At 36.8% G+C, this 26,494-nt stretch overlaps 2 protein-coding genes and 1 pseudogene across 2 annotated transcripts; all 3 read left to right on the top strand.

Annotated features, from left to right (window-relative positions):
• The first annotated feature begins 13,757 nt into the window (after positions 1–13,757).
• LOC105555014 lies at positions 13,758–14,562 on the top strand (annotated as a pseudogene).
• A 4,087-nt stretch (positions 14,563–18,649) lies between these two features.
• Positions 18,650–19,792, top strand: LOC105554979 (developmental pluripotency-associated protein 2-like). Its single transcript, XM_012001652.1, is given in 2 exon segments — positions 18,650–19,152; positions 19,154–19,792. Coding segments are annotated over 2 exon segments (894 nt in total). The 5' UTR covers positions 18,650–18,672; the 3' UTR covers positions 19,568–19,792.
• A 5,423-nt stretch (positions 19,793–25,215) lies between these two features.
• On the top strand, positions 25,216–26,233 carry LOC105554980 (putative olfactory receptor 10D3). Its single transcript, XM_012001653.1, has one exon. The coding sequence runs from the start codon at positions 25,264–25,266 to the stop codon at positions 26,200–26,202; it is 939 nt and encodes a 312-aa protein (XP_011857043.1). The 5' UTR covers positions 25,216–25,263; the 3' UTR covers positions 26,203–26,233.
• The last annotated feature ends 261 nt before the right edge of the window (positions 26,234–26,494 follow it).

Below are 26,494 nucleotides of genomic sequence, written 5' to 3' on the forward strand. Positions count from 1 at the left end.
TGTGTATACATATGGCACAAAGATACCATCACCAAACTCTCCTCAAAATTTCCTTCTACTAGGGCATACAGGAAACAGAACATTTTATTTAGTTTAGATATGTCCAACAGCAGACATTGAGGCAAAAGTTTGGGCCTAAGCAATTCGTTTGGAAGATAATCTCAGAGAGCATGATAAGGGAGTGAGAAAGAGAAAGGAAAGAACAGCCAACTAAGTGCATGCCTATGGTTTACCACCGTGGTGAACTGGGGCTTAATCCCACGGGGACCTCTGAAACACAGTGTATAACAACTTCCAAGCTGTCCCATTGGGGTGCAAAAGAAGCTGGGGTATTTTTAGTTGGTGGATGTTTTTGAGAGCATTAATTAAGTGCTCCGGCCTGCTTCTTATATGTAAGCTGAAAAGAATTCTGTGGCGAGAGACTTTCCTCAGGTAGAGGAAATAAATGGGGATCCCTTAGCACACAAAGAAACTGTCTGAAGGTGACTTCTGGAGTGGGCTGAGGAGATGTGGACAGAGGCCCTAAGAAATGTTATGGTCATAATTTATTCACATTCTAAAGTAGTTTCTTTCCAGAATGGAAACCACATAATACTACTCTGTTTCTTTTGGATTTTCAATAATTGTTTGTTGCTTATAGGTTGAATTAAAATAATTCAGTACTGTAGCTGCAGAATTAACGATCAAAACCAACATATCTCTTTAGTCTCCTCGAAGTCATAAGCTCACCCAGCAACACCCCATTGCTCTCTTCCTTGTCATTGTTTAAATATACCACTTCATATTTCTATTCATACATTGATTTGTTATTTCAATAAACCATTATCTATTTAATACGTATCATGTTAAACACTGGAATTACAAAGATCTGTATGTCTTATTCTTATGAAGCTCATAGCTAAGGATGGGAGATAGCTACAGAAATAATTAAAATAATACGTGAAAAATATTTAATCAAAGTATATACAATTTAGAAAAGCAAAATGAAGGCAGAAATGATTAATTCTGTGCAGATTTTAAGAAGACCTAAAACATTTAAAATAGATTCATTCACGATTCTGTGACTTAATACATTTTAATGTCCCCTCTTGGTGTGCCCTTCCCTGATTCCTCTGCTGGACAAACTTCTACTCATCCCTCAACACCCAAGCTAGCAAGTCATTTTCTTTAAAATTTTCCCATCTTAGACATTATTTCTTTTTTCTGCGTTTCAGTTTTATATCGTAGCATAAAACGTTATCTTGCTATGTCAAAATAAGATTGGCAAAATGACTTTTAACAGTTAACTAGGGGCAGAGAGGTAAAGAAAATAAGACAGATGAGTAGTCACAGTTCAGAACTGTCCAAACCTTCAATTGTTGAATAAATAAATGAAAGAATGGTTTGTGGAAACATTTCATTGATGATCAGCACCTCAGTCTATACATTTGTTAGATGTCATTGAACATCTGCTAGGGACAGACTCATGCTGTACTTTGAGAAGAATACTAATATTTATGCTGACAGAGGTAACATAATCCGACACACATGATTTGAATTTCATCTTAACGTGTATAAACTTATGATTTTAACATGTTACTCGGCTAATTTAAGTTGTTGTATTGTAATTTGGTAAAATAGTAATATTTAAACCTACTTTGTTTAATTGTAAAGATTAAGTTAGTTTTTTAAAACATCAAAAAATGTATCTTGAATATAATAAAGATCTGATTAGTATGTTACCTTCCCCTCTTCTCTGTTTTTTTTTTTAAAGAAAGCTTTTTATGTAAAAAAAAAAAAAATAAAAAGTAATAGAAAATCAGTGTTCATGGTAAATGATTTATATTCTTTTGGGCATATACCCAGTAATGGTGGTACTTCTGTTTTTAGCTCTTTGAAGAATCACCACACTGCTGTCCACAATGGTCAGACTAATTTATACTCCCACCAACAGTGTATAACCGTTTCCTTTTCTCAGCAAAGTTGCCAGCATCTATTATTTTTTCACATTTTAATGACAGCGTTTCTGGTGTGGAATGGCATTTCATGGTGGTTTTGATTTGCATTTCTCTGATGATCATTCATGTTGAGTTTTTCTTCATATGCTTGTTGGTCACATGTATATCTTCTTTTGAAAACTGTTCACGTCCTTTGCCCAATTTTCAATGGGGTCATTTGTTTTTTCTTGTACATCTGTTTAAGTTCCTTATAGATGTTGGATATTAGACCTTTGTCAGATGCATAGTTTGCAAAAAATTTCTCCCATTCTGTAGGTTGTCTGTTTCCTCTGTATATATAAATATAAATATATATATATTTTTTTGTGCTGTGCAGAAGCGCTTCAGCTTAATTAGATCCCATTTGTCAGTTTTTGCTTTTGTTGTGATTGCTTTTGACAGCTTCATCATGAAATCTGTGCTCGTGTAGATGAGCAAAGAATGGTATTGTCTATGTCTAGAATGGTATTGTCTAGGTTGTCTTTCAGGGTTTTTAAAATTTTGGGTTTTACATATAAGTTTTTAATTCATCTTGAGTTGATTTTTGTATATGGTGCAAGGAAGAGATTCAATTTCAATCTTCTGCATATGGGTAGCCAGTTATCCCAGCATCATTTATTGAAAAAGGAGTCCTTTCCCCATCGCTTGTTTTTGTCAGCTTTGTCAAGGATCAGATGCTTATAGGTGTGTGGCTTTATTTCTGGGCTCTCTATTCTGTTCTATTGGTTTATGTGTCTTTTTTTGTAGCAGTACCATGCTGTTTTGGTTACTGTACCCTTGTAGTATAGTTTGACATCTGGTAACATGATGCTTCCAGCTGTGTTCTTTTTGGTAAGGATTGCCTTAGCTATTCAGGCTCTTTTTTGGTTCCATATGCATTTTAAAATACTTTTCCTCTAATTCTGTGAAGATGTCGTTGGTAGTTTAATAAGAATAACATTGAATCTGTAAATTGCTTTCAGCAGTATGATCATTTTAATAATATTAATTCTTCCTATATATGAGCATGGAATGTTTTTCCTTTCATTTGTGTCATCTTTGACTTCTTTGAACAGTGTTTTGTAATTTATGCTTTAGATCTCTTTCCCCTCCCTGGTTACCTATATTCCTAGGTATTTTATTCCTTTTGCGGCAGTTGTAAATGGAGTTGTGTGCCTGATTTGGCTCTCAGCTTGGGCATTGTTGATGTATAGGAATCCTAATGATTTTTGTACATTGATTTTTTTTATCCTAAAACTTTGCTGAAGTTGTTTATCAGCTGAAGGAGATTTTGGGCTGAGATTATGAGGTTTTCTAGATATAGAATCAAGTTTTTTGCAAACAGGGATAGTTGGACTTCTCTTTCTAGTTGGATGCCCTTTATTTCTTTCTCTTGCCTGATTGCTCAAGCCAGAACTTCCAATACTATGTTAAATAGGAATGGTGAGAGAGGACATCCTTGCCTTGAGGTGATTTTCAAGGGGAAATCTCCTAGATTTTGCCCACTCAGTATGATGTTGGCAGTGGGTTTGTCATAGATGGCTCTTATTATTTTTAGGTATGCTCCTTCTACCATAAAGACATATGCTTGTGAATGTTCATTGCAGCACTATTCATGATAACAAAGACATGGAATCAACCTAAATGCCTATCAATGACAGATTGGATAAAGAAAATGTGGCACATATATACCATGTAATGTGATGCAGCCATAAAAAAAGAATGAGATCACGTCTTTTGCAGAAACATGAATGGAACTGGAGGCCATTGTTCTTAGCAAATTTACACAAGAACAAAAAAACAAGTATCGTCACTTATAAGTGGGAGCTAAATGATGAGAACTCATGGACACAAAGAGGAGAACAACAGACACTGGGGCCCATTTGAGGATAGAGGCTGACCAGAGGAGGCAGAGGATCAGAAAAAGTAACCATCTGGTGTAGCAGCAATGCTCATACGGGGGTACCAGCTGTTGGGTGGGGCCTGTCCTTTGCAGACCCCTGACCCAGCAACGGATGAAGTACACTGACTCACAGATACTCTGCTTTGTCAGTACAACTGAGTGTGTCCAAGCTGCTTACAGACTCCCTGCTGAGTCCTGTAAACAGTTGCAACTCAGCCTGATCAGCTAGTGAGACTCACATTTATTCAGTAAGATTAATTATCAAAGGCTTGAGTCAACACATTTAGAGGGTATTGACATTGTGGACTTCCCTAGTGGAAAGCACGTAAGCACCCAGGATACATCAAAGGTTAGTCTTAGATCACATGAGTAAAGAAGCTAGCTAGGTAAACTACTCTGCTTTCCTTTGTTACTACTTTAATTTGTTTAGCTAAAGGTAAAGGGACCAGGTCGCCTTAGATCAGATCTATTACAGAAGTTATGCAAAATTCTCGGCCTTCCAAGAAGATAGTACCCAACTATCAGGTACTAGGCTTAGTACCTGGGTGGCAAAATAATCTGTACAACAAGTCCCCACGGCAAAAGTACCTATATAACAAACCTACACATGTACCCCTGAACCTAAAATAGATAAAATAAAATTAAAAAATAAAGAAAATTAACATTCAACTTATAAGCTTTTTCTTTGGAAACAACTCTTCAAGAATACTAGTGACAGTGTTTAAGAATGTGCCCGGCTTTGTGGTCAGACAGATCTGATTTTAAGTTTCCACAAAGTCACTGATTATTTGTGTGGCCTTAGACGGGTCCTTGGAGTAGAGTCTTGTCAAATGTATTACAAGGAGGATCAAAGTACTTAACTCATATGGTTATTGTGAAGATAAAATTATGTTATCCATGCAAAATGCTTAGTGCAGAGCTTAGCATGTAGTAAAAAATGAACGTGTAAGCCAGTCAGGCTTCGTAAAAGAAACAGAACCAATAGAAAAATTATATATAAAACAAGATGATAAGGAATAGATTCACATGACTATGAAGGCTGAAAAGTCCCAAGACCTGCAGTTGGCAAGTGGAGGCCCAGTAGAGCTGATTGTGTGAGTTCAGTCTGAATCCAAAGGCCTGAGCACCAGGAGAGACAATGGTGTAAGTTTTAGCCTGAGGGCAGAAGTCCCATGTTTCAGGTCAATCAGTCAAAGTACCAAAGTTGTGTCCTTCTTAGTGTTTTTGTTCTATTCAGGCCTTCAACTGATTGCATGAGGGTCACCCATGTTAGGGAGGGCAATCTGCTTTACTCATTCAAATGTCAATCTCATAAAAAAAAGTCTTCACAAACACACCCAGAATAATGTTTGACCAAATATTTGGGCACTCAATGTCCAGTCAAGTTGACCACCATAACCGATATTGAATATTGTATATAATAAAGCTTTCATTTTAATTTCAAATATTCACTTTAAAGGTTATTTTGTACTTATGCAATGTGTTGGGTTGAAACAAAATTGGATGAGGCTGTTTCCCATTATAGTTCTCAGAATTACTTTTCCTTCAAATGAAATTACTGAAATACTGAACCCTTGAACATGTGACTCCATAAAAGTAATAGTTATTGGAATTACACAGTCTGTGTCAATCCATTGTATATTTGGCCTTTAGCTATGCTAACAAACTATAGGTAGACAAAAAAATTATAGGTAAACAAAGACTTAGTAAGAAAAAACAAAGTAGCGAAAAAGACCCTGTTCTCAATTTGTCTCAAATCTTCAGGAAACATGAGAAATGCAACTGTTACTGGTAAATAGTGCCAGAAATTAAGAATTTATCAAAATAATTTAACACAATCAACAATACAAGATTAAAGGTTACATTCGATTAAATAGGACTGAGATTAGATGAGCAAACTGATAGGTTTATTAAAATTGTAAGTGTAAATGGAACAAGATAAAGAGATAAAGCTACCATCAGGAATGTTTGAAATACCAAAAAAACTAAAATTTTGTTGTGGTAACTAAGATTTATAGAGCATTTACCCTGCTGTGAACACTATGCTTAGTCCCTTACAACCTTATCTCATGTGGGTCTTATAATAACCCTGTGAGGTAAGTCCTTATTGTTACTATCTGCTTTTTACAGTTTAGAAAAATGAGACTGAGAGCTTGAGCAACTTGCTCAAAATCACACACATGTCCTGTAGTCTTCAGCCCTCATTTTGTCTGACTTTGAAGCCCAGCTGTGCTCCAATGCCTCTCATGTACAATGTATGATGTGTATTATTGGCCAAAGCAAGTGCTTTCCATAGTTACTCCTTTTAACATCGTTTGTTAAAACTCAGAAAATGGTCACTGTTTTTTCAGTTGTGTAATGGAAAGCTCCTGGCAGGAAACACATTTACAAAAACTTCTGTTATCGCTGACATCAAGCTATAGAATCTCTCGAAGGGAATCATTGAGAATAATTTTTTTAAGTTAATTAACGTCAAAGGTATTCATTTCTATGAGATGCTTTTTATGTTAATTATGATTTTGGCTATTTTGCCCTTAATTGTTGGTTTCCATTTGTGAGCTGTGTCATGGGGTAAAGAGGATTAGTTAGTCAATGCAAGAAGGCTTGTTACAGTGTTTGTATCTTGGATTCACTCTGCAATTGTTATTCCAAGGAAAAACTAATTATGAGTATAACGCATACATGTTATTATACAACCTCCTTTCCAGACACATGTTCATGGATAATTTCATTCACATCAGTTTTTTCAGCATTTCCAAGGTGAGGCTGATTTTTTCTAAATCGCTGCATTAAAAAGCAAACAAGCAACTTCCCCCCTCCTCAAAAAAAAAAAAAAAAAAAAAAAAAAACTCAGAAAACTAGCTTCCCTACAACATTACCTCTCCTGTGGGAGTTAGTGTTAAAAATGTCACTTGTCAATTGCAATACAATGATATAGCCTTGGTTGAAATTGACAAGAAAGAACAGTGAAAATATGGAGTTTTAAATGTCAAAGCTCTAAGTGGCTGCATATTCTGAGTGTGGACTTTTCTCACTTCAAAGATGCATCAGTGGAACCTGTCAATCATATTTCATTCCTCAGAGCTGGCTTTGATCAGCACATGGTGAAAAGCTCAATTAAAACCCCACAGTTAAATTGAGCAGCAGGGCCAGGGTAAGTAATTTGAGACTTAGTGTGAATTTCAAGAGGGACTGTTAACCACGACAGTCCTCATAGATTAAATTAGGTACTTGCTAATTTTTTCCGTCAGTACTTGCTATGAAGATGTATTACACCGCGTGACAAACTGCCTCCCCACCATTCTGAAGCCCCAAAGTTAGAGGCACTTTAGGTTCTTAGTCAGTTTCATGACATTAGGGAGTATTTAATTACCTTAAATACCTACAAAGAAACGCACACTACATACACACACACATACATACACACACAATATAATTAATCAAGGTAACAATTTTGATAATACACCAATAGAATGAAATTTGTTGCTTTTAATTAAATATTAGAAAAATCCTTTGGGGTCCACAATAACAAACCATCTCTATCAAAATAGAAGATAAATGCTTATGTCCTTATAAGTGGATAGAAGTGGATGGGATCTTGAGTGTCATGTAAAGCTTTAAAAAAAAGTATAATAAAACAACTGGACACAGAAAGACCTAACAGCATACACAAAATAACACAGAAAAAGTGAGAACAAAGTGAGGTTCTCTGCTATCCAAGGTTACTTTAAGAAACAGATTGAAATCTAATTCAGGATTTAAGTCTTCTATTGATCTTGTCTGATTTTGAATAAGGTTTTATAATTATCTTTGTATTTGTCTTATCTATTGCACACATTGCAAATTCCCCAAGAATAGGCACTGTGTGCCCCGTATATCTTCTACCACTAATCCTGTCTTTATTTCTACTGCAGTGGTTCAGCACAAGAGCCTGAGCAGAGCTGAAAGTCTATTAACTATTTTTAATATTGAGTTGGTTATCTCCTTGTAAATGATATCCTTATGTAGCCAGCCCTCAGGCCTCTGCCAGTCTCATTACTTACAGAGCTGACCCTAGCCACTCAGAAGCCAACGGTGAATAGAATTAAAGAGAAACATTTAGACTTGACTTCACAACAAAAGCTTACCTACATGCACCATAATCATATCTTATTTTTATATATGATTATTAAACAGAACTTTTGAACTAAAAGGGACTTCAGAGATCACCAATAAAAACACAGCTCTTTTAAATGAGGAAAAAATCTACATAGCTAGATGAGTGTGCACATAAACAAGTACACTAAATTGGGAATTTTGCTTCTCATCAAGATATCTGAGGGATAAGTAGGTTTTCTCTTATTTTAACTAGCTGATATATTAATGTAGCAAACATTCATTGAGGATCTACAAAAATACTTAGCTAGGCACTATAAAAAATATGAATCAGACAGAGGCCTTTATAAAATTAACTATGCAGCAAATTATATATTACCAGTCATAAGAAAAATACCTTTAAAATTTGAAGTGGGTTCAAATGAAAAAGTTTAGTTTGATCTGGGTATATCGAGGTTGGCCTGAGGGAAAATGTGACATTCAAATTTAGCCTTATTGGCCTCTAGAATTTGAAAATTTGGGAATAGCAGTTGGTTTTAGAGAAAAAATCCAAGAGAGACTAAGGCATAGAAATAACAAGAAAATGAAAAAAAAATTAGTTCTTATTTATTTTTTCTTTAATTAAAGAAATCAATAACGTAGAATACTTAATATTATCTATTTATACTATTGTACTATTATACAGTATACATTATTTTTATTTTATTTTATTATTATAGAATAGTATTTTATAGTGTTTATACTTATAGTATTATATATTTATATTTATTTGGTATAAATAATAATCACTTAGCCATGCTAAGACATTAGCTCTATAGTCAGGACCCAAGGAAAACAAAACAGCAAGCTCGAAATTAATTGTTAGGCTACCTTCCTGTGCTTTCCTTTCCTCTCTGCTTTTGGTTTCCATGGAGACCTTTTGAGAGAGGACCCAGTGAGTCAGCAACAGACAAAGCTAGTTCACTGAGCCCTGTGAAATTAGCAGTAAGCTTTAAGGTCAGTGAAAATGTTGCAAGTGAAATACGCTGCTCAAATAATTGTCAATGTTCATTAAATTTAACTAGGCCTATTATCTTCTGCTCGAAATTCTGCTCCAGCGATTATATTTTCAGGCCCTTGATTCACACCCAGATATATGTGATAATAGAATTGATGTCACTGTCATACCTCTTGGAGAGCCACAGCAGATTTCAAACATACTGAGAGGATACAAAATGGATAAACTATTGTTCATATGCTACAAACTCAGATATAGAAAAATGTAATTTCCTTTGATTTTTTTTAAACTGAGCTCATTTTTATTCCAAGATTTCATTTCTGTCAAGTGATAAGAAAAAATAATCTAGTTCTCTTTAAGTAAACCCAGTCAATTTTGAGTTTTCTGTCCTCATCTTCATCTTCACAGAGTTTATTCTAAGCTCTGGGACTTACACAACACCACAACATTGGTGGGGAGGAGGGTCTACTTTTCTCCTTTGATACGCCTTCCTTTGCCCTCCGATGATATGTACAAACGTCTTGTGATGGCATTTGATCATCTAGAGCCATCTCCACATGTTCTGGGATTAACCTATTCCTGTTATGGTTGTTATACTGAGGTTCAACACCACTCTTCCTTGGAGAATTCTTTTACAATAATTTAAAGACCATTTTGGATTGATAGTTTTCCTTCAAAATTTAATTTTATTTTCTTTAAAATTTCATTATTTAGCTAGTAAAAATATTATCCTGATAAATCAAAAAAGTCATTTTTAAAAGAACTAAGATTACAACAAGGGTAAGAAAGATGCCTCCAACGATGGCCAAATATACTTTGAATTATAGAATCAAGTTGACATGTAAAACACAAGACTCACAAATATAAATATTTTATTATAAAACTCAGTATAAATCATTTGGTTTTAGAAATACAACATAATATGTTAGATCAAATTAATGTTCTTTATTAGAATTTTATTGGTTCTATAGTTGTTTTTTAGCATTAGTTTGTTTTTGTTTCATTACCGTAGAAATGTTGTAAACAAGAGTTTACATCTAACTTTGTGTTTGAAACAGCAAGCATGTAAGGAAATGAATAAGTCAGTATGAATTTTTTTTCCTTCTGTGTGTAACTGAAATCTAAATGCCAATAGTCTACATCCAGCATTTCACCTCTGGATGTATACCCAAGAGAACCGAAGACATACGGTCACAAAAAAACTTGTACACAAATTTTCTCAACAATATTATTGATAGCCAAAAGTGGAATAAACTCATATGTCCATAAACGAATGATAAATATGTGGTATACTCATACAGTGAAATATTAGTGAATCACAAAAGGGAATGCAGAACTGATAAATGTCACAATGTGAACAAATCTTGATAACATTATGCTAATTTAAAGAAATTAGATATAAAAGGCCTTATATTGTATGATTCTGTTTATAGGAACTGTCCAGAAAAGACAAATCAATAGAGACAGAGTGTAGATTAGTGGGTGCCTAGGGCTAAGGGTAGGAACAGGGAGCAACTTCAGATGGGCATGGAGAATCCTTTCAAAGTAACAGAAATATTCTAAAACTGGCTTAAGGTATTGCTGCAAAACTGTAAATTTACAAAATATAATTGAATTCTACACTTTAAAAGGATGTGTTTCTGGTATGTGGAGTATATTTCAATAATCTTGTTAAAAATTCTGATAGTTTAGTTCTCTTAAAGACATGATGTCAACCATTTTTAATAGTGCTTATTAAATAAAAATAATTAAACTAGTGTCAATTCTTCACATTTGCAGAGAATTTATATTTCAAGAAAATGTTTGCACACACAATATTTCAGCTGAAATTCATAAAATATATGTGAGAGTTAGTATCATAATCTCAATTTTGTAGGTAAAGAAATTCAGTGACCTTGAGACAGTTTAAGTAACTTGTACATTCTTATATATCAATAATTGCATGATCAAGATCTGAACCCAGAACTTATAATTCAAAATCATATGCTGTGGTTGTCATGTAGCAATCATTGGTTTGGGGAGCTATAAATCACTGAGAGTTTTAAAAATATCAGGAAGGAAAAATTTTGAAGAAAGATTATCTCTGCTTTTCAGGTAAAATTTACCAGTTGAGTTAAAGTGAATGCTCTCTGAGGTGCCTCATAGATCTTTCAGAGTGGTCCTGAGTAAAAGTTTTACCATCTGGTGTACATGAACCAATTGGTTATGTCCTGGTTAAAAGAAAATCATTAGTTTCTCCAAACTAATTAGTAAGACAATGATGCAATCTCTAAGCCTTAGGGACTCGAGACAGACCTCATTGGATCAGGCCCTGTAGTGATGCCAGTTCTGTTTAAACCTCTGATACCCACTCTTGGGAGACGCAGGAAAGCCTGCAGAAAGGACCAGAGGATCAATGGGTTTAGGGGTTTATTTGCACACACCTTGACTAGCTCAAGGATAAAGGCATAGAAAAACCACAATTCTAGGTGCCAAGACCAAGTCAGTCTGTAGAACGCTTTCTTTGTAAGGTGACCCATAAAATCATCTGTAAGTGGTACCAGAAGAATAAAAAAGAATAAGCTTCTATTTGACTTGGACCAGAGCATGATATACACGAAAAATGTAAGCCTATACTTTTATTATATACTTAGCTTCTCTATCTCTCTCTTACTCTTTTCTTTTATGTTTTCCCGTCCTTCTATTTCTTCTTCTCTGCCCTTTCTGCATCTCTTTTTTATTCTCCTTTTTTCACCATATGTTCTAAGTGGGCTAGTTCCAAGTGTTTCACTGTTTTTTGTTTGTTTGTTTGTTTGTTTGTTTTTTAGGGAGGAGAATCCCTTGAACCTGGGAGGCAGAGGTTGCAGGAAGTCAAGATAACACCACTGCACTCCAGCCTGGGCAACAGAGCGAGATTCCCTCTCAAAAAAAAAAAGGAGTGCTCTGAATGATCTCTTATGGTCTATTCTATCATAAAAAGTTAAAAAGTATTATTACTCACCGATGGAAAGAAGAGGAAATCGCATCACATGAGGGTGTATGTGTGATAGATTAACCGAAAGCTAATAATCTGATTTCCTGATTTGTTACATATATTACCCCTGTTTTCACTTGAGGATTGTTTACCCTTTCTATGTTAGTAAAACTGTTTGGAGCATTAAGTCCAACTGAGTTCATGTGGTAGATTAATAAGCAGTGAATGTTTTACTCTAGATAGGTCATGAAATTTGTCCTTTCTTAATCCCATTTGTAACCCAAAAACTCTCTAGAACCTTATGAAATATTCTATGTTTTAAGTGACTTATTTTGTACATAGATCTGAAAAAAAATTGTATGTACATCTGTACATTGATAAATAAAATCCTACTCCAAAATTAGGTTGAATTGACATGATCATTAAAGATTGTCTAGTTCTCTTCCTGACACAGATCAGGCAAAGTACATACAATATCCCTAACTCTTTTAGTAAAGAAGAATTTGTCCCTGTTTTAAACGGAGTTTTACCAGTTTCTTTGAAATAAAAACATTAATGCTTCTGTGTAGCCAAAGATTTACAAGTAGTTATTAAAAGACCTCAAAAAGAATATCATGCTAAAAATGATGGTCTACATTAGATGATAGAGTGAAAATCTATAAAGATGCTTTGGTAGGCTTGAGTGATGGATGAATACCAAAACAATGACACTATTTAATGGCCAGTCATAAATGGTATATGTAATCACCTGTTTTTTTGTAGACTTTTTTTTTTAAGAAAAGAGACAGAGTTTCCCACAATGCATGGTAGAAACCAATATGAAGGCCTTCTTATAGTTTTACAAATAAAAAAAGTTCAATCTCATATTATAGTGTTACCAATGTTTCTTTGAAATGTAATAGTAACATTCCTGGCTGAATAGCTGTCCAGAGTGCTGAACAACAGCAGTGAAAAAGACAGGGTTAACACAAGAATTATCAGGGAGTAATTCAAAGCCAATTGGGCAAAAATATGTATAAGGAAACCCAAATTTAAAAAATAAATGATTGAACTAAGTTATCTTTGAGGCATTTGGAGTTCAGAAAATACATTAATTTTCCCCATATCTACATTTCCATAGCTCTTTTCTCTGCTTTCCCAATTATAGTATAATGAATTTGAAGTCCTTGGTTTCCAATCTGGGATCTGCCATGAACTGTATATGGGAAGTTGGACAAGTTATTTAGTTTCCGTGAATCATGGCTTCTTCATCAACTATGAAATAAAAACATCAACACTGATCCTACAGGATTCCGTCAAGGCTTAACTAGAAAATGGTTATGAAAATTATATGTAAACTGTAAATGTGTCCCATCTTTTTCCTCGTGTTTTCTCTATTTCCTTTTTCTTTATTTTTTTGTCTTTCTATGCCTTTCCCAGTCCTCAACACTTCTACTCTCTGTCATTTCCTCTTCTCTACCTGATGATAGTAAACGGAAATCTACTCCTACCAGTCAAATTGCCGGGATCCAATTCTCACTCCGAGACCACACCTGTTTCTGGGGATATCTGTTGATCCTACAGTCACAATAAACATCATCTTTTCTTTAATAGGAGGTATGATTGCTGTTTCCTCATGAATCTACTGATAGCAAGAAGTAAAATTTGGCCCCTTGAAGCATCATCTTGTTGTCGTTTTCCCTCTTCCCAGGATAACATCGAACTTCTGTGGAGATAAAGAATTACACTTTGGTTACAGAGTTCATCCTGTTGGGCATCCCCCACACAGAGGGGCAGGAAACTGTGCTCTTTGTCGTGTTCGTGATCTTCTACCTCTGTACACTGCTGGGAAATCTGCTCATCCTCTTAGCTGTGATGTCTGATTCCCACCTCCACACACCTACATATTTCTTTCTTTGTAATCTCTCTGTGTTGGACATTGGTTTCTCTTCTGTGAGCACTCCAAAGATGCTGGCCAACTTGCTGTTGAGGAGCCGAGTCATCTCCCTGGTAGGTTTCATGTGCCAGGTCTTTTTTTTTTTTTTTTTAACCACTTCCTAGGCAGCACTTAGTGCCTGCTCTACACGGTGATGGCCTATGATCATTTTGCTACCATCTGCTACCCACTGTGCTACACCATCATGATGAACCACCGGGTGTGTGCTCTGCTGGCAGCTGGCAGCTGGCATCTGATTTACTAGCTCCTTTCATGCGATAATTCTCACTACATTGACCTTTCAACTGCCATGTTGGCGGTTCTAATGAAATGGGCTATTTCTTTTGTGACGTCTTCCCTCTCATCAAACTAGCCTGTGGTGACACCATTATCATCGAGAAAGTGAGCTTCACCAACATTGGCCTTGTGCCCATGACCTGCATCCTTCTCCTCTTTGCTTCCTACATCCGCAATGCCATTGCCATTCTAAAGACGCACTCTGCTGAAGGGAGACACAAGGTGGCATCCACCTGTGTTTCCCACCTCACACAGTTCTTTGGACCCTGTGCCCTCATCTATACCCAGCCATCTTTGAGTAAAGTGCTGGTAACCCCAGTACAGATCTTTGGCAATGTAGTCACCCCCATGCTGAACCCCACAATCTATACCCTGAGAAACAAAGATGTCAAAGGAGCTCTGAGAAAGCTGGCTGGGGGCCAGATTGTTTCAGAAGGAGGTCACTAGTCCATTTGTGGGAAAAGCTATTTTTTTCCTCCTCATTTGTGTATTAAACTAATTTTTAAAAACATCTGTCCATGCCAGTTGTAAGGGTTTTTCTGCCACAAAAACAGCTGGAAAACAATTATCCCAGATACAAACCTGTGACATCTTCTCCATCTCACACACAAAGATCAGGAAATACGTTAGACATTGTGGGCCATATAATCTGTTGCAAATACTCAACTCCGCTGTTGAAGCATGAAAATAGCGATAGAAAATACATAAGCAAATGGGTGAGACCATGTTCGGATGAAATTTTATTTACAAAAACAGATTGGGGGCAGGATTTGTCCCACAGGTCGTACGTGGCTGACCCCTGTCATAGAGGCAGGTTGAATTTAAAAACCTCTTTTCAAGAGCTTGTGGATAATGGCTTAAGAGTGAACTTTAATGTGGGCTGGTTTCCACCAGGGCACATATTGAATTATCAGTCAGGAATAGGAGGTGAAGGGGTGGATATTGAAGGGCACGGAGAGCATTCCCTAAGGAGAACTCGGCAGTACTCCCAGGAGACAGTGAGAACTGCTTCTCACAGCAGCTCCAGCTGCCTGGGACCCACACTCATGCCTGCAAATGTAATCATTCCTTGGGTCCTTACACAGAAGTGGCTTGTTTTTCTTAGGTATGAAAGTAAATGCTCACCACTCTTGCTCATAAACAGAAACCTTTTTCACCTCAGAAGTTACAGTTCTCAACATCACCCACCTCAGAAGTCCCTCAGCTTCCCTCTCCTAGTATCAAGCACGCCATGAGCATCCTGTTCATAAAACAACACAGGGCTGGCACACGGTCCTTGGAATATTCTTTTGCCAGGATTACCAAACTCTGTCACAAGATATAATTATTTAATCTCGGCTGGAAGGGTTCCTATTAAGAGTTAATCTCCTCCTGCTGTTTTTGTCTGGCTGCTCTGTGATAACAGACATAATGTGCGACGTGTAATATGTGCACATGCGTTCTCGTGGCTCATTTGGTCGTGGGGCCAGGCCCTATGAGAGGGCTGAGAGGGCAAAAGAATGATGCCAGAATACTCCATGCCCTCTTATCTTCACAGAGAAACAAGCTCTGTTGGCAGTGATAGTTCTCTAATAGGGACTGTACACTCAGCATCACCTGCGCTGGAAGCCTGCCTAGTACTTATATAATTAAAAGGACTAACTGCGTTACTAGGGTGGAACTGTCAACTAGAGTTGGCCTTGGTCTGACATGATAGATAGATAGATAGATAGATAGATAGATAGATAGATAGATAGATAGATATAAATAGTTAGATATAGATATAGATATATAGTCTTTTTTTTTCTAGCCATATTGGGCTAACTTCTCCTCTTTTACTTCCCCATGTCCCAACAAAGCCCCATGATACCAAGCCCTGCTGAGAACTAACTTACTGAGTCCTCCTGACTCAGTAGATTAGAAGAGCTCACTAGATTTGAGTTCCCTGTTTTGCCATTCCTAAATCTCTGAAATAATGTATAATATATGTTATTCCAAAGGAAAGAAGCCAAATGTTACAGAACATACAGCATAATCTCACTAACTACTGATTTTGACCTTTTCTGAAAATACTGTTATTCATCATGGGTGTTCTGGCTTCGGTAGAGGTTTGCACACCTGTTACTCTTAAATCAACATTATTTTTTCTTATTGGCCTGTTTGTATATTCGTTGCTTTCTACCCTTGCAGTTATCAGATAGAGGTTTAGAAAAAAATCACATGTCTGAATGTTAAGATCCAGTCTGGGGAAGTGACAGAAAAGAAAGAATAAAAGAGTGACTCAAGAAAAATATTCTGTATAGGGGAAAAGTACAGAGAGGAACATGGGGCAACACCAGTGGTCACGCTGTCTTCCTACATTTGCTAATCAGCCCATTACAGGTTTTTATTGTTAGAGTCCTTTCTTTCTGTTACTTTCATCTCCAGCAGTGATGATACCATTGCCTTACATCTCTCCTCGAACACACTGTCTTGGATGAGCTTAATAGTGGAAAAATCTAAACCACCAGTGTCCAATTCTTCCCAGCTCCATACTTTTATGTGAATACCATCTTATTTCTCTTGTATATGTAATTATGAAAACTCAGTACCGTTTCATTTTTCCCCACTAACACTCTGCCCTGTCATCTTCCCTGCAGGAGGGAATGTTGTTTAACTCTAGGCCACATGCCATATGTATTATTTGGGCTGGCATCCAACAAGTCCTAGAATTATGGAACTGGAAGAGATCAATGTGTCTTATTAAAATGAGACTCAGAGCATCCATGGGTAAACACTGAAAGGAAAATCTCTACTTAGGAAGTGCTTATTATTTTTTTTTTCCAAAATAACCTCAAATCTGTTCCCATGTGTCTCATTTTCCCCATGCATCTCCATCACACTTTGATTAATGTTTCTCCCATTCCACAGGTACATGCATAGGTTACTACCTTCAGGTAACAATCTGACCTGGTTTCGGCAAAACGTTTTTTTCTTCAATTTCTTTTAGCATATTTGTGAAAGGCTGGCATTTTAAAAAATGATGTTAATAAATCAATACTAAGAGAAACAAAAAGAAAACAGAGAGACTATATAAACACAAAATCAGGTTGTCTTGTGAAGTCAGACATCATCCTCTCAGCAGTGACTGCCTTCCCATGAAAGTGCCTTCTCCAGGGAGAAAAAAATAACACCAGTTGAAGACGTAGAAGTGTGTTAAGAAACTTTGGCCTAATAAGATAAGTATTCATGAATGTACTGGGAGTAAGACCAGCTGTCATTTTCTTTTTTTCACCTAGAAGCGGCAACGTGGGATAGGAGGAATTAGTTTCCAAGCACGAACAGCAAATTCACTTCAATACAAAGAAATGCAGAAGATAGGAAAAGGAGAAGTCATTCATTCGTTCAACAGGAATTTGTTGAGTCCACCTATGTCCCAGGCACAATCTAAATGTCATCATACCTGATGCATTGCCTTCAAGTTTGAGATGGCACCTCAAGGAAGACATCAACAAACTGGAATAGTGACATGCAAAAATAAAAAAAGAACGTGATGTATGAGAGAGAGATGGTTGTGGGAAATTAGAATATTTAGATAAAGAGATGGCAGATATGACTGATTATCTCAAATCTGTAAAGGGATGCTGGATGAAAAGGGGCCCACATTCATTTGGTAGATTACAAGAGCAGAACAAGGAACATTTTCTAGAAAACTCAAGGAGGAATGATTGAATGGAAGAAAACGATTAACCAGGCAATAGTCTGCCTTGAAAAAGTGTCATTCCTGTTCATGAAAGTGCAGGAATGGATCCTGAGTGCTGCAGAGGATATTCTGAATTCTGCAGGGCAGCATTTCCAAATCAGGGGTTTGAAAACCTTCAGAAATTCAAAAAAATAATCCCAACCTTTCATATAGGTAGGGATAGCAATAGTGCACTTTTTTCCAATAAGATTCTTAAAAACAAACACACATTAAGAAAAATATTTTAATACCTTTTCATCAGTATAAAAATTTTTGAGAGCCTCTGTATATGTGGTCTGAGTGAACATGTGCAGTTAAGGATATGGGGACTTTGCTCAAGGTTCAGTCACTGATTTGTGGTGATTCGCAGAAATAGCAACTGCTTATGTTAACCATTACAATTTTAAACTACTTGTCTTCTTAACCATTTATATAAAATTTATACCCATTTTGGACTAATGATTAACTAGAGGAAATATTAGGAAAAATAATGTTGAGCTTAAAATGAATAAACAGGACAAATAGACTGGCATTAATTAATCATAATGCTTGGATCATGTTGCACTTAAGAAATTATATTCATTTCATCATACTCTGGTATTTCAAAAATGTTAAAATATATAGTGATAATTTCACCTGAAATTTTATTTCATTTCTGAGGATAATACCATATATCTGGTTATAAAAAATTGACAAGTGCTTACAAATAGAAGCCTGAGTCTTTCACTTTCTAACATTATTTACATTCTTTTAACTATGAAGTGCTAACATTCTAAAGACTGTGTTTTGAAAACCGGTTTTCAAACTACCATATCCTTAACATTGCTGTCCTTGCCTACCCCAGGGTGTTGCTGAAAATGTCAGACGCAAATTTGGATAGCAGCAAGAAGAATTTCTTTGAGGAGGAAGTAGATGATGAGGAAAGTGTGATTTTGACACTGGTGCCGGTTAAAGATGACGCAAATATGGAACAAATGGAATCAAGTGTTTCTTCAACTTCCGATGTCAAACTGGAGAAGCCTAAGAAATACACTCAAGGTCATCTACTTCAAACAAATGAACAATTTACAGCTCCGCAAAAAGCTAGATGCAAAACACCAGCCCCTCCCTTGCCAACCATTTTGTCTCCCATTAGTAAGGTGTGTCGGGACACCTTGCGGGACTGGTGTCAACAACTCGGTTTGAGTACTAATGGCAAGAAAATCGAAGTTTATCTGAGGCTCCATAGGCATGCTTACCCTGGACAACAGCAAGATATGCCTGAAATGTCACAAGAGACCAGATTACAGCGATGTTCGAGGAAACGCAAGGCAGTGACCAAGAGAGCAAGGCTTCAGTAAATGTTATGAGGTGAATGAGAGAGCGGAAGAGACTAATACAGTTGAAGTGATAACTTCAGCACCAGGAGCCATGTTGGCATCATGGGCAAGAATTGCTGCAAGAGCTGTTCAGCCTAAGGCTTTGAATTCATGTTCCATTCCTGTTTCTGTTGAGGCCTTTTTGATGCAAGCCTCTGGCGTCAGGTGGCGTGTGGTCCATGGCAGACTTCTCTCGGCAGACACAAAGGGTTGGGTACGCCTGCAGTTTCATGCAGGTCAGGCCTGGGTGCCTACCACTCGCAGGAGGATGATTTCTCTCTTCTTGTTACCTGCCTGCATTTTCCCATCCCCAGGCATAGAAGATATGTTATGCCCCGACTGTGCTAAGAGGAATAAGAAGATGATGAGAAGATTAATGACAGTAGAGAAGTAGCAGCAACCTGTTTGAATACAATGTACTAAAGGAAGGATGTACTTTCAGACCACGCAACCTATTATGAAGGAATGGAAGAGGAGACAATATGAATGAATCCTCATGATCTACAAAACAAAATCATAGTGACTAGGACTCCACGGTGAAGATGGTTGACTAGTGACCCAGTCCCATCTAAAGAACCCCTTTCTGTAAGTCTGAAAACCCATTAAAATAAAGTCACTGCAAAAAAAAAAAAAAAAAAAGAAAACCGGTTTTGTTCATTTGCATACCCTAACATGTCCTAAAATTTTACTCTGTATTTTAATATATATTTAGTGAACAAACCAAACATGGCATAATTCAGCATTTAAAAAATTATGTGTTCAATAAATTATGGTTTTCATAATTAATTTAAATAAATGGTATGTGTTCTTCATTGGTTGGGAATAAATATGTATCTGTTTTATATGTAATTTATATTAGTTTGTATTTTTATAATATTTAAAATAAATTTAATAATATATGTTTTAATTTATTTCAGCCAGTTTTAAAAATTATTTTCATGTAAATTTTTTTTAACATATTCTGCAAATTTTAAATATGTTACAAAATTTAAAGACTATTAATGAACACATGTAGTCCTTATAGCCAGTACAGGAAATAGAATATAATCTAGACATTCTTTCTGTGTATTTCTATTAGTCCTATCCTCCCAGAAGTTAACAGCAATCTGAATTTTTGTTAAGGAAATTTCTTTCTTTTATTTATTTACCACCTATGTATGCATTCCCAAACAAGATATTATTTAGTTTTTTTCTGGTTTTGAAATTTGTTTAAATATGCTCAAACATAATACTTTTTTTCTTTTCAAACTTGCTTTTGAGATTCATTCACTTTGATGTATATAGCTATAATTTTACATCTTTATATATTTATTTGGTCTGTGGTTGACAGACATGTGGGTGATTTGTAATTACTGTTTTAAACATTTTTCTGCACAACACTGGGGCACTACTTCAAAAGTTTCTCTAAAAAGATGTATTTAGGAGTGGACTGCCAAAGAGATTTCCAGAATGAAATGATTATGACAAATACACTCACTCCCACAGTGGATAATATTTCATAGCACATTCTATTCTTCAACACTTTATATTGACATCCTTCTTAATATCTGTCAATCTGATGGTATGTAAATGTATATATTGCATTGTAAAATTTAGTCCCTGATTACTGGTAAAGTTAAGCATTTTCTAATATGTTTAATGACAATTTAGGTTTCCTCCTTTGGAAAATTTATGCTATTTTTAGTTCATTTTCTTTTGAGTATTTGGACTTTTATAAAATTGATTCATAGTGATTCTACATGTATTCTGGATACTAATCTTTTCTTGGTAAGGTGTCCTGCAAATATCTTCTCCTAGTTTGCAGTTTCTCTTTTCATTAGCTTTAAGCCATTTTTTAATAAAATCAATGACTTCCTTTAATGTGACTTACCAAAACTTTCTTTTATGACTAAAGATTATTGTGTCTTACTTAGAAATAACATATTACCTTTAATTTTTCTTTAATTTTTTACTTTTTTTTCTCTTAAATCTTTAATCCTCCTGGAATTGGTTCTTGCTCATGACTGAGGTGAGAATTCAATTCCCTTCTACTTTTAAAAAACACAAGTAGCCAATTGTCCCAGGATCACTTATTTAACAGTTTATCATTCCCCCACTGTCCTACAATGCCTCTCACATGGCCTCTGGTGACTCCCACCTTCTAGAATTCATGCTTTGTGTAATCACCTGCCCTGATTTAGTGACTTGGTTCTAGTGAATAGAATGTGGTTCTAGTGAGTAGAGGTGATGAAGTATCATTTCAGAGATTAGATCACAAAAGGTGGTGCCTTCCATCTTGGGTTCACTGGCTCTATCTTACTGTCTCTTGACTTGGTTGCCTCAGGAGAAGCCAGCTCCCATGTTGTGACACAGCTCTGTGGACAGGGCCAGGTCTGCCAGTAGCCATGTGAGTAAGCTTAGAAACAGATCCTTCTCCAGTCAAACCTTCAGTGGAGACTGCAGCCCCAGCTCATGAGACTAACCTCATGAGAGACCCTGATCCAGAGGAACTGAGTTAAGGTGTGCCTGGATTTCTGAGTCACAAAAAGTGTGAGATAATAAATGTCTCTAAGCCACAAAAGTTTGGAGTAATTGGTTATGCAGTAAGCAATAGAAACTTATGCATACGACTCTTCATATTTTCTATTTTTAGTCAGTTTTCACAGATTAATAAGCATTTGATAAATTATTTTGACAAATCATTTGAATATCTCGGCAAATGTTGTGATATCTGTTTTCACCTGCTTAATCCATGTGCTTCTGTCATCCTTTCATTCCTCATGTTGTTTATATACGCCTTCTCACTTTTTTCAAAAATCATTTGTAAAGAAGTACCTCTATTTTCTTAGTCTTTTCAAAGAGCCTAATTTAGCATTGCTGATCTCTTTTCTTTTCGTTTTCTCTATTTTTTTAGGTTTTTACACATTTTTTGTTTTTTTTGACAACTCTGTAACTGTTGTGTTACATGAAAGAGGAATAATTTCCAGATTACAAATGTCTGGACTCTCAAAGGGCAAGGTTCTTCACTCCTTTCACAGAACAGAAGGTCAAGATTAAGGAAATTTGTCTTGTTCATGGTTGTATAGGTTATTAATTAATGTTTGTTGAGTAATACTTTGATATAATTCTGGAAAATCATCAGGAGAACTATTCCTGGTTCAGGAAAGTCAACTGTGCCAATTGACAAATGTTTGTTGGAGTCCAGGAACAGAAATTTTATTTTCATATCAGAATATTAGGAACTATAGTCTGAAAAGTAGAACTGTTAGTTCACTAGGGCTGCCATAACAAAACAGAATATACTAGATGACATAAACAACAGGAATTTTTTTCTCACAGTTCTGCAGATTGTAAAATTCAAGATCAAGGTTGCAGAGGTTTTGCAGCAGGGTTTGGTTTCTGGAGCTTAGAGATGGGGCTGTCTTCTTGCTGTGTTCTCACATGGAGGGATAAAGGGAGAGAAAAAGACAGACAGAGGGAGAGAAAAAGACAGACAGAGAGAGACAGAGAGAGAGAGAGATCTGATGTCTCTCCTTTTACAAAGATACCAGTTCTATTGCATTAGGGCTTCACCCTTGTCTCATTTAATTTTAATCACCTTCTTAAAGGCCCTAGTTCCAATACAGTTACATGGAATGGGTGTGTTAAGAGTTTCAACATGAATTTTTGAAGGAACACAATTCAGTTCATGGCAAGAACTATGAAGAAACTGAGATTAAAATATTTAAAATTGGATATTTAAAAAAGTCTTAGATATGTGGTTGTTAGGTTGTTATTTCTCATTCCGATGATAGATCCTGAAACTGGGTAACTGGTTTCTCCATATGTCCTAAGATTGGGCTATACCATTCACCTTTTTTCTTCCTTCCCTACGTCAATCTTAGAGACAGAAAATAGAGATTTGGCTCCCTCTCATTCCTATCCAGCACTGTCACGGGGGGAACATCATCATATTCTATTTCAGCTAGACAATTTACTCACTTTTAATTACTCCCTTTGCTCAACAACCTCCTTGAATAGGACTCATTCAGGAATGGGGTCCCAAAGGCTCCAAGGATATTTAAATTTCCATGTCGGAGAAAACAATGTAGCTGTCAGTGGCTTGGAAGATGTCTTTGCAGAAGACAGAGACATACACTGCTGCATGTCGTTTAGTCAGAGTTTATTTGGCTGAGAAGAAAGCTTTCCAGATCATGGGTGGAGATCTCCAACCTCTAATATGCCAAAGGAAAATTTGGGCTAAAAATCCTATACAAACAGATGATTAAATGACCATATTTTCTCTTTGTAAGTTACGTAACGGCCATCTTTGCCTCTTTCTCCCCTTCCTTCCTTCCTTCCTTCCTTCCTTCCTTCCTTCCTTCCTTCCTTCCTTCCTTCCTTTCTTCCTTTCTCTCTCTCTCTCTCTTTCTTTCTTTTAACTGAGTCTCACTCTGTTGGCCAGGCTGAAGTGCAGTGGCACGATCTCGGCTCACTGCAACCTCCACCTCCCAGGTTCAAGCAATTCTCCTGCCTCAGCCTCTGGAGTAGCTGAAATTACAGGGGCCCTCACCTCTTTTTTCACTCCTCTTTTATGCTTTGTGTATCCAATGGAGAGGAAAATTTGGAGTCCTCAGTTTACAAAGTGTTCTCAGAGTTCAGGATGAACACAGCGTGGAGCTACTAGCCAGATGAATAGATGTCATTTGCTTGGTTTATCTTTGAGCCCATTGTCCTGGCCCATCAGCTCACAAACCCCATTCTTATTATTTCACTTTATAATCAGGAATTTGGACTTGATTTTATATTACTAAAGTAACAGAAACTCTAAATAAGCCTACATTTGGATACCTTCATTTGATTCTTTCTTTGATATATGACAGCCAGGACATTTTTGGAAGCAGTATAGATTATATGTAGCACTTGCCTTGGGTCTGATTGCCTTTTGGAACGTAGTGCAGAGCATCTTCTGGAGTGCAGGTGACATGGCTGTAAACAGAGAAATTCTAAATATACAGGAAATGGGCAAAAGAGAAACAGGTAGATGATCAAGTTGCTTTAGAAGACTGAGGAGAAATTACTGTCTGATAGTACCACACAAATCCTTGCACAGGAGGAATGATATCCAATTCTTGCTGGGCATTGAGTGAGTTATCTTATTTCCTTCATCAAACATTTATTGAAAAATTACTCTGCCAGGCACTGTTCTTTGCACTGAGAATATAATTGTAAACACACAAAAAATTTACTCTCCTAGATGTTATATTTGTGTGTTTGTGGGGAGGTAACTGGAAACATATTGGTTTTCCATTGCTTACTAAGGAGGAGGAGGAAGAACATTTCGAGAGCCTGGTGATGTACAGAGGAAAAACATGGCTAATACTGGGAAAAGATTTGACAAAGCCAGTAATGCCATGATCTATCACAGATGGATCCATTCAGATCCAGGGGAAAGATTGATGTTTAAAAAGAAAAAAAAAGAATGTAGATGCCTAGTTCCAGCATGAACTAACTGCCTCAATTTGGGAAAGTCACCTAGCCATCCTACTGCTCAAAAGTAATCTTTTCTGTAGACCTCCTCAAAGAGTGACTGCCAGGATTAAACGAACGGAGATTATGTTGTATAAGTGTTTTGGACTGCAAAGCAGTGATCAACCTTTATGATTCCCTTAAAAACATAGACATAAAATCTAATGTCGTTAATAATGTCTCACAACTATGATGATTCTTGAATTGTGGTTCATATCTCCAGTGACATAAAAAAAGCCCTCAAATAATCCTGACATTTCATATCCTTCTACCCTGGGAGGAGGAGCATGTGTTTGAATGGATCCTGCCCTCCCTTTAAAAATATTTGCTCTTACGTTGTAAGAATATTGTTTTAATAATGGGTGTTTGTATTTCAAGTAAGTATAACAAAAATATTTGCTACAGAAACTTAGTTGGCTATGGCGGTTACATTCCAAGGATAATGCCTTGTAACTTGAATCACAAGCCTTTCCATAACTTAGAAGCAAATCAAGTCACTTAATTGACTAGTTTTACTTCTCCAGTATGTTCACTTGATTGACAGCAAGCCAAGATATTCTTCCATGTCCTCAGCCTCCTCTTTCTTCTCTAGGACTGGCTTCCATGGAGGTGAAGAACTGCTCCATAGTGACAGAGTTCATCCTTTTGGGAATCCCACACACAGAGGGGCTGGAGATGGTACTTTTTGTCTTATTCCTGCCCTTCTATGCCTGCACTCTACTGGGAAATGTGTCTATCCTTGTTGCTGTTATGTTTTCTGCTCGCCTTCACACACCTATGTATTTCTTCCTGGGAAACTTGTCTGTGTTTGACATGGGTTTCTCCTCAGTGACTTGTCCCAAAATGCTGCTCTACCTTATGGGGCTGAGCCGACTCATCTCCTACAAAGACTGTGTCTGCCAGCTCTTCTTCTTCCACTTCCTGGGGAGCATTGAGTGCTTCTTGTATACAGTGATGGCTTATGACCGCTTCACTGCCATCTGTTATCCTCTGCGATACACAGTCATCATGAACCCAAGAATCTGTGTGGCCCTGGCTGTGGGCACGTGGCTGTTAGGGTGCATTCATTCTAGTATCTTGACCTCCCTCACCTTTGCCTTACCATACTGTGGTTCCAATGAAGTGGATCACTTCTTCTGTGACATTCCAGCACTCTTGCCCTTGGCCTGTGCTGACACATCCTTTGCCCAGAGGGTGAGCTTCACCAACGTTGGCCTCATATCTCTTGTCTGCTTTCTCCTAATTCTTTTATCCTACACTAGAATCACGATTTCTATCTTAAGTATTCGTACAACTGAGGGCCGTCGCCGTGCCTTCTCCACCTGCAGCGCTCACCTCATTGCCATCCTCTGTGCCTATGGGCCCATCATCACTGTCTACCTGCAGCCCACACCCAACCCCGTGCTGGGAACCGTGGTGCAAATTCTGATGAATCTGGGAGGACCAATGCTGAACCCTTTGATCTATACCTTGAGGAATGAGGAAGTAAAAACAGCCCTGAAAACAATATTGCACAAGACAGGCCATGTTCCTGAGAGTTAGTAAGAGCAGATAAATGGGTGCACGGCTCTGGAAATCCTTCTGCTTTGACATAGATATTTCATTCTGGAATCTTCATATGTGACAATGACTTGGAATTTTCAGCACTGTGCTGAATGATATGGACCACTGTGCTATAATACATTATCTTTCACATATTTTATTTTATCATCTAGGTTCTGCCTCTTCACCTCTCTTCAAAGTCATATAGTCTTGGTTATTGTTACTTTGCCTTTCTTCTATAGAGAATTGCCTGTCCCTGAAAGGAAGGTATTTTCCATTGTGCCATTTTTTT

This window comes from Mandrillus leucophaeus, unplaced genomic scaffold (genome assembly GCF_000951045.1).
Source record: "Mandrillus leucophaeus isolate KB7577 unplaced genomic scaffold, Mleu.le_1.0 Scaffold669, whole genome shotgun sequence".
NCBI classification, from domain to species: Eukaryota; Metazoa; Chordata; class Mammalia; order Primates; family Cercopithecidae; genus Mandrillus; species Mandrillus leucophaeus.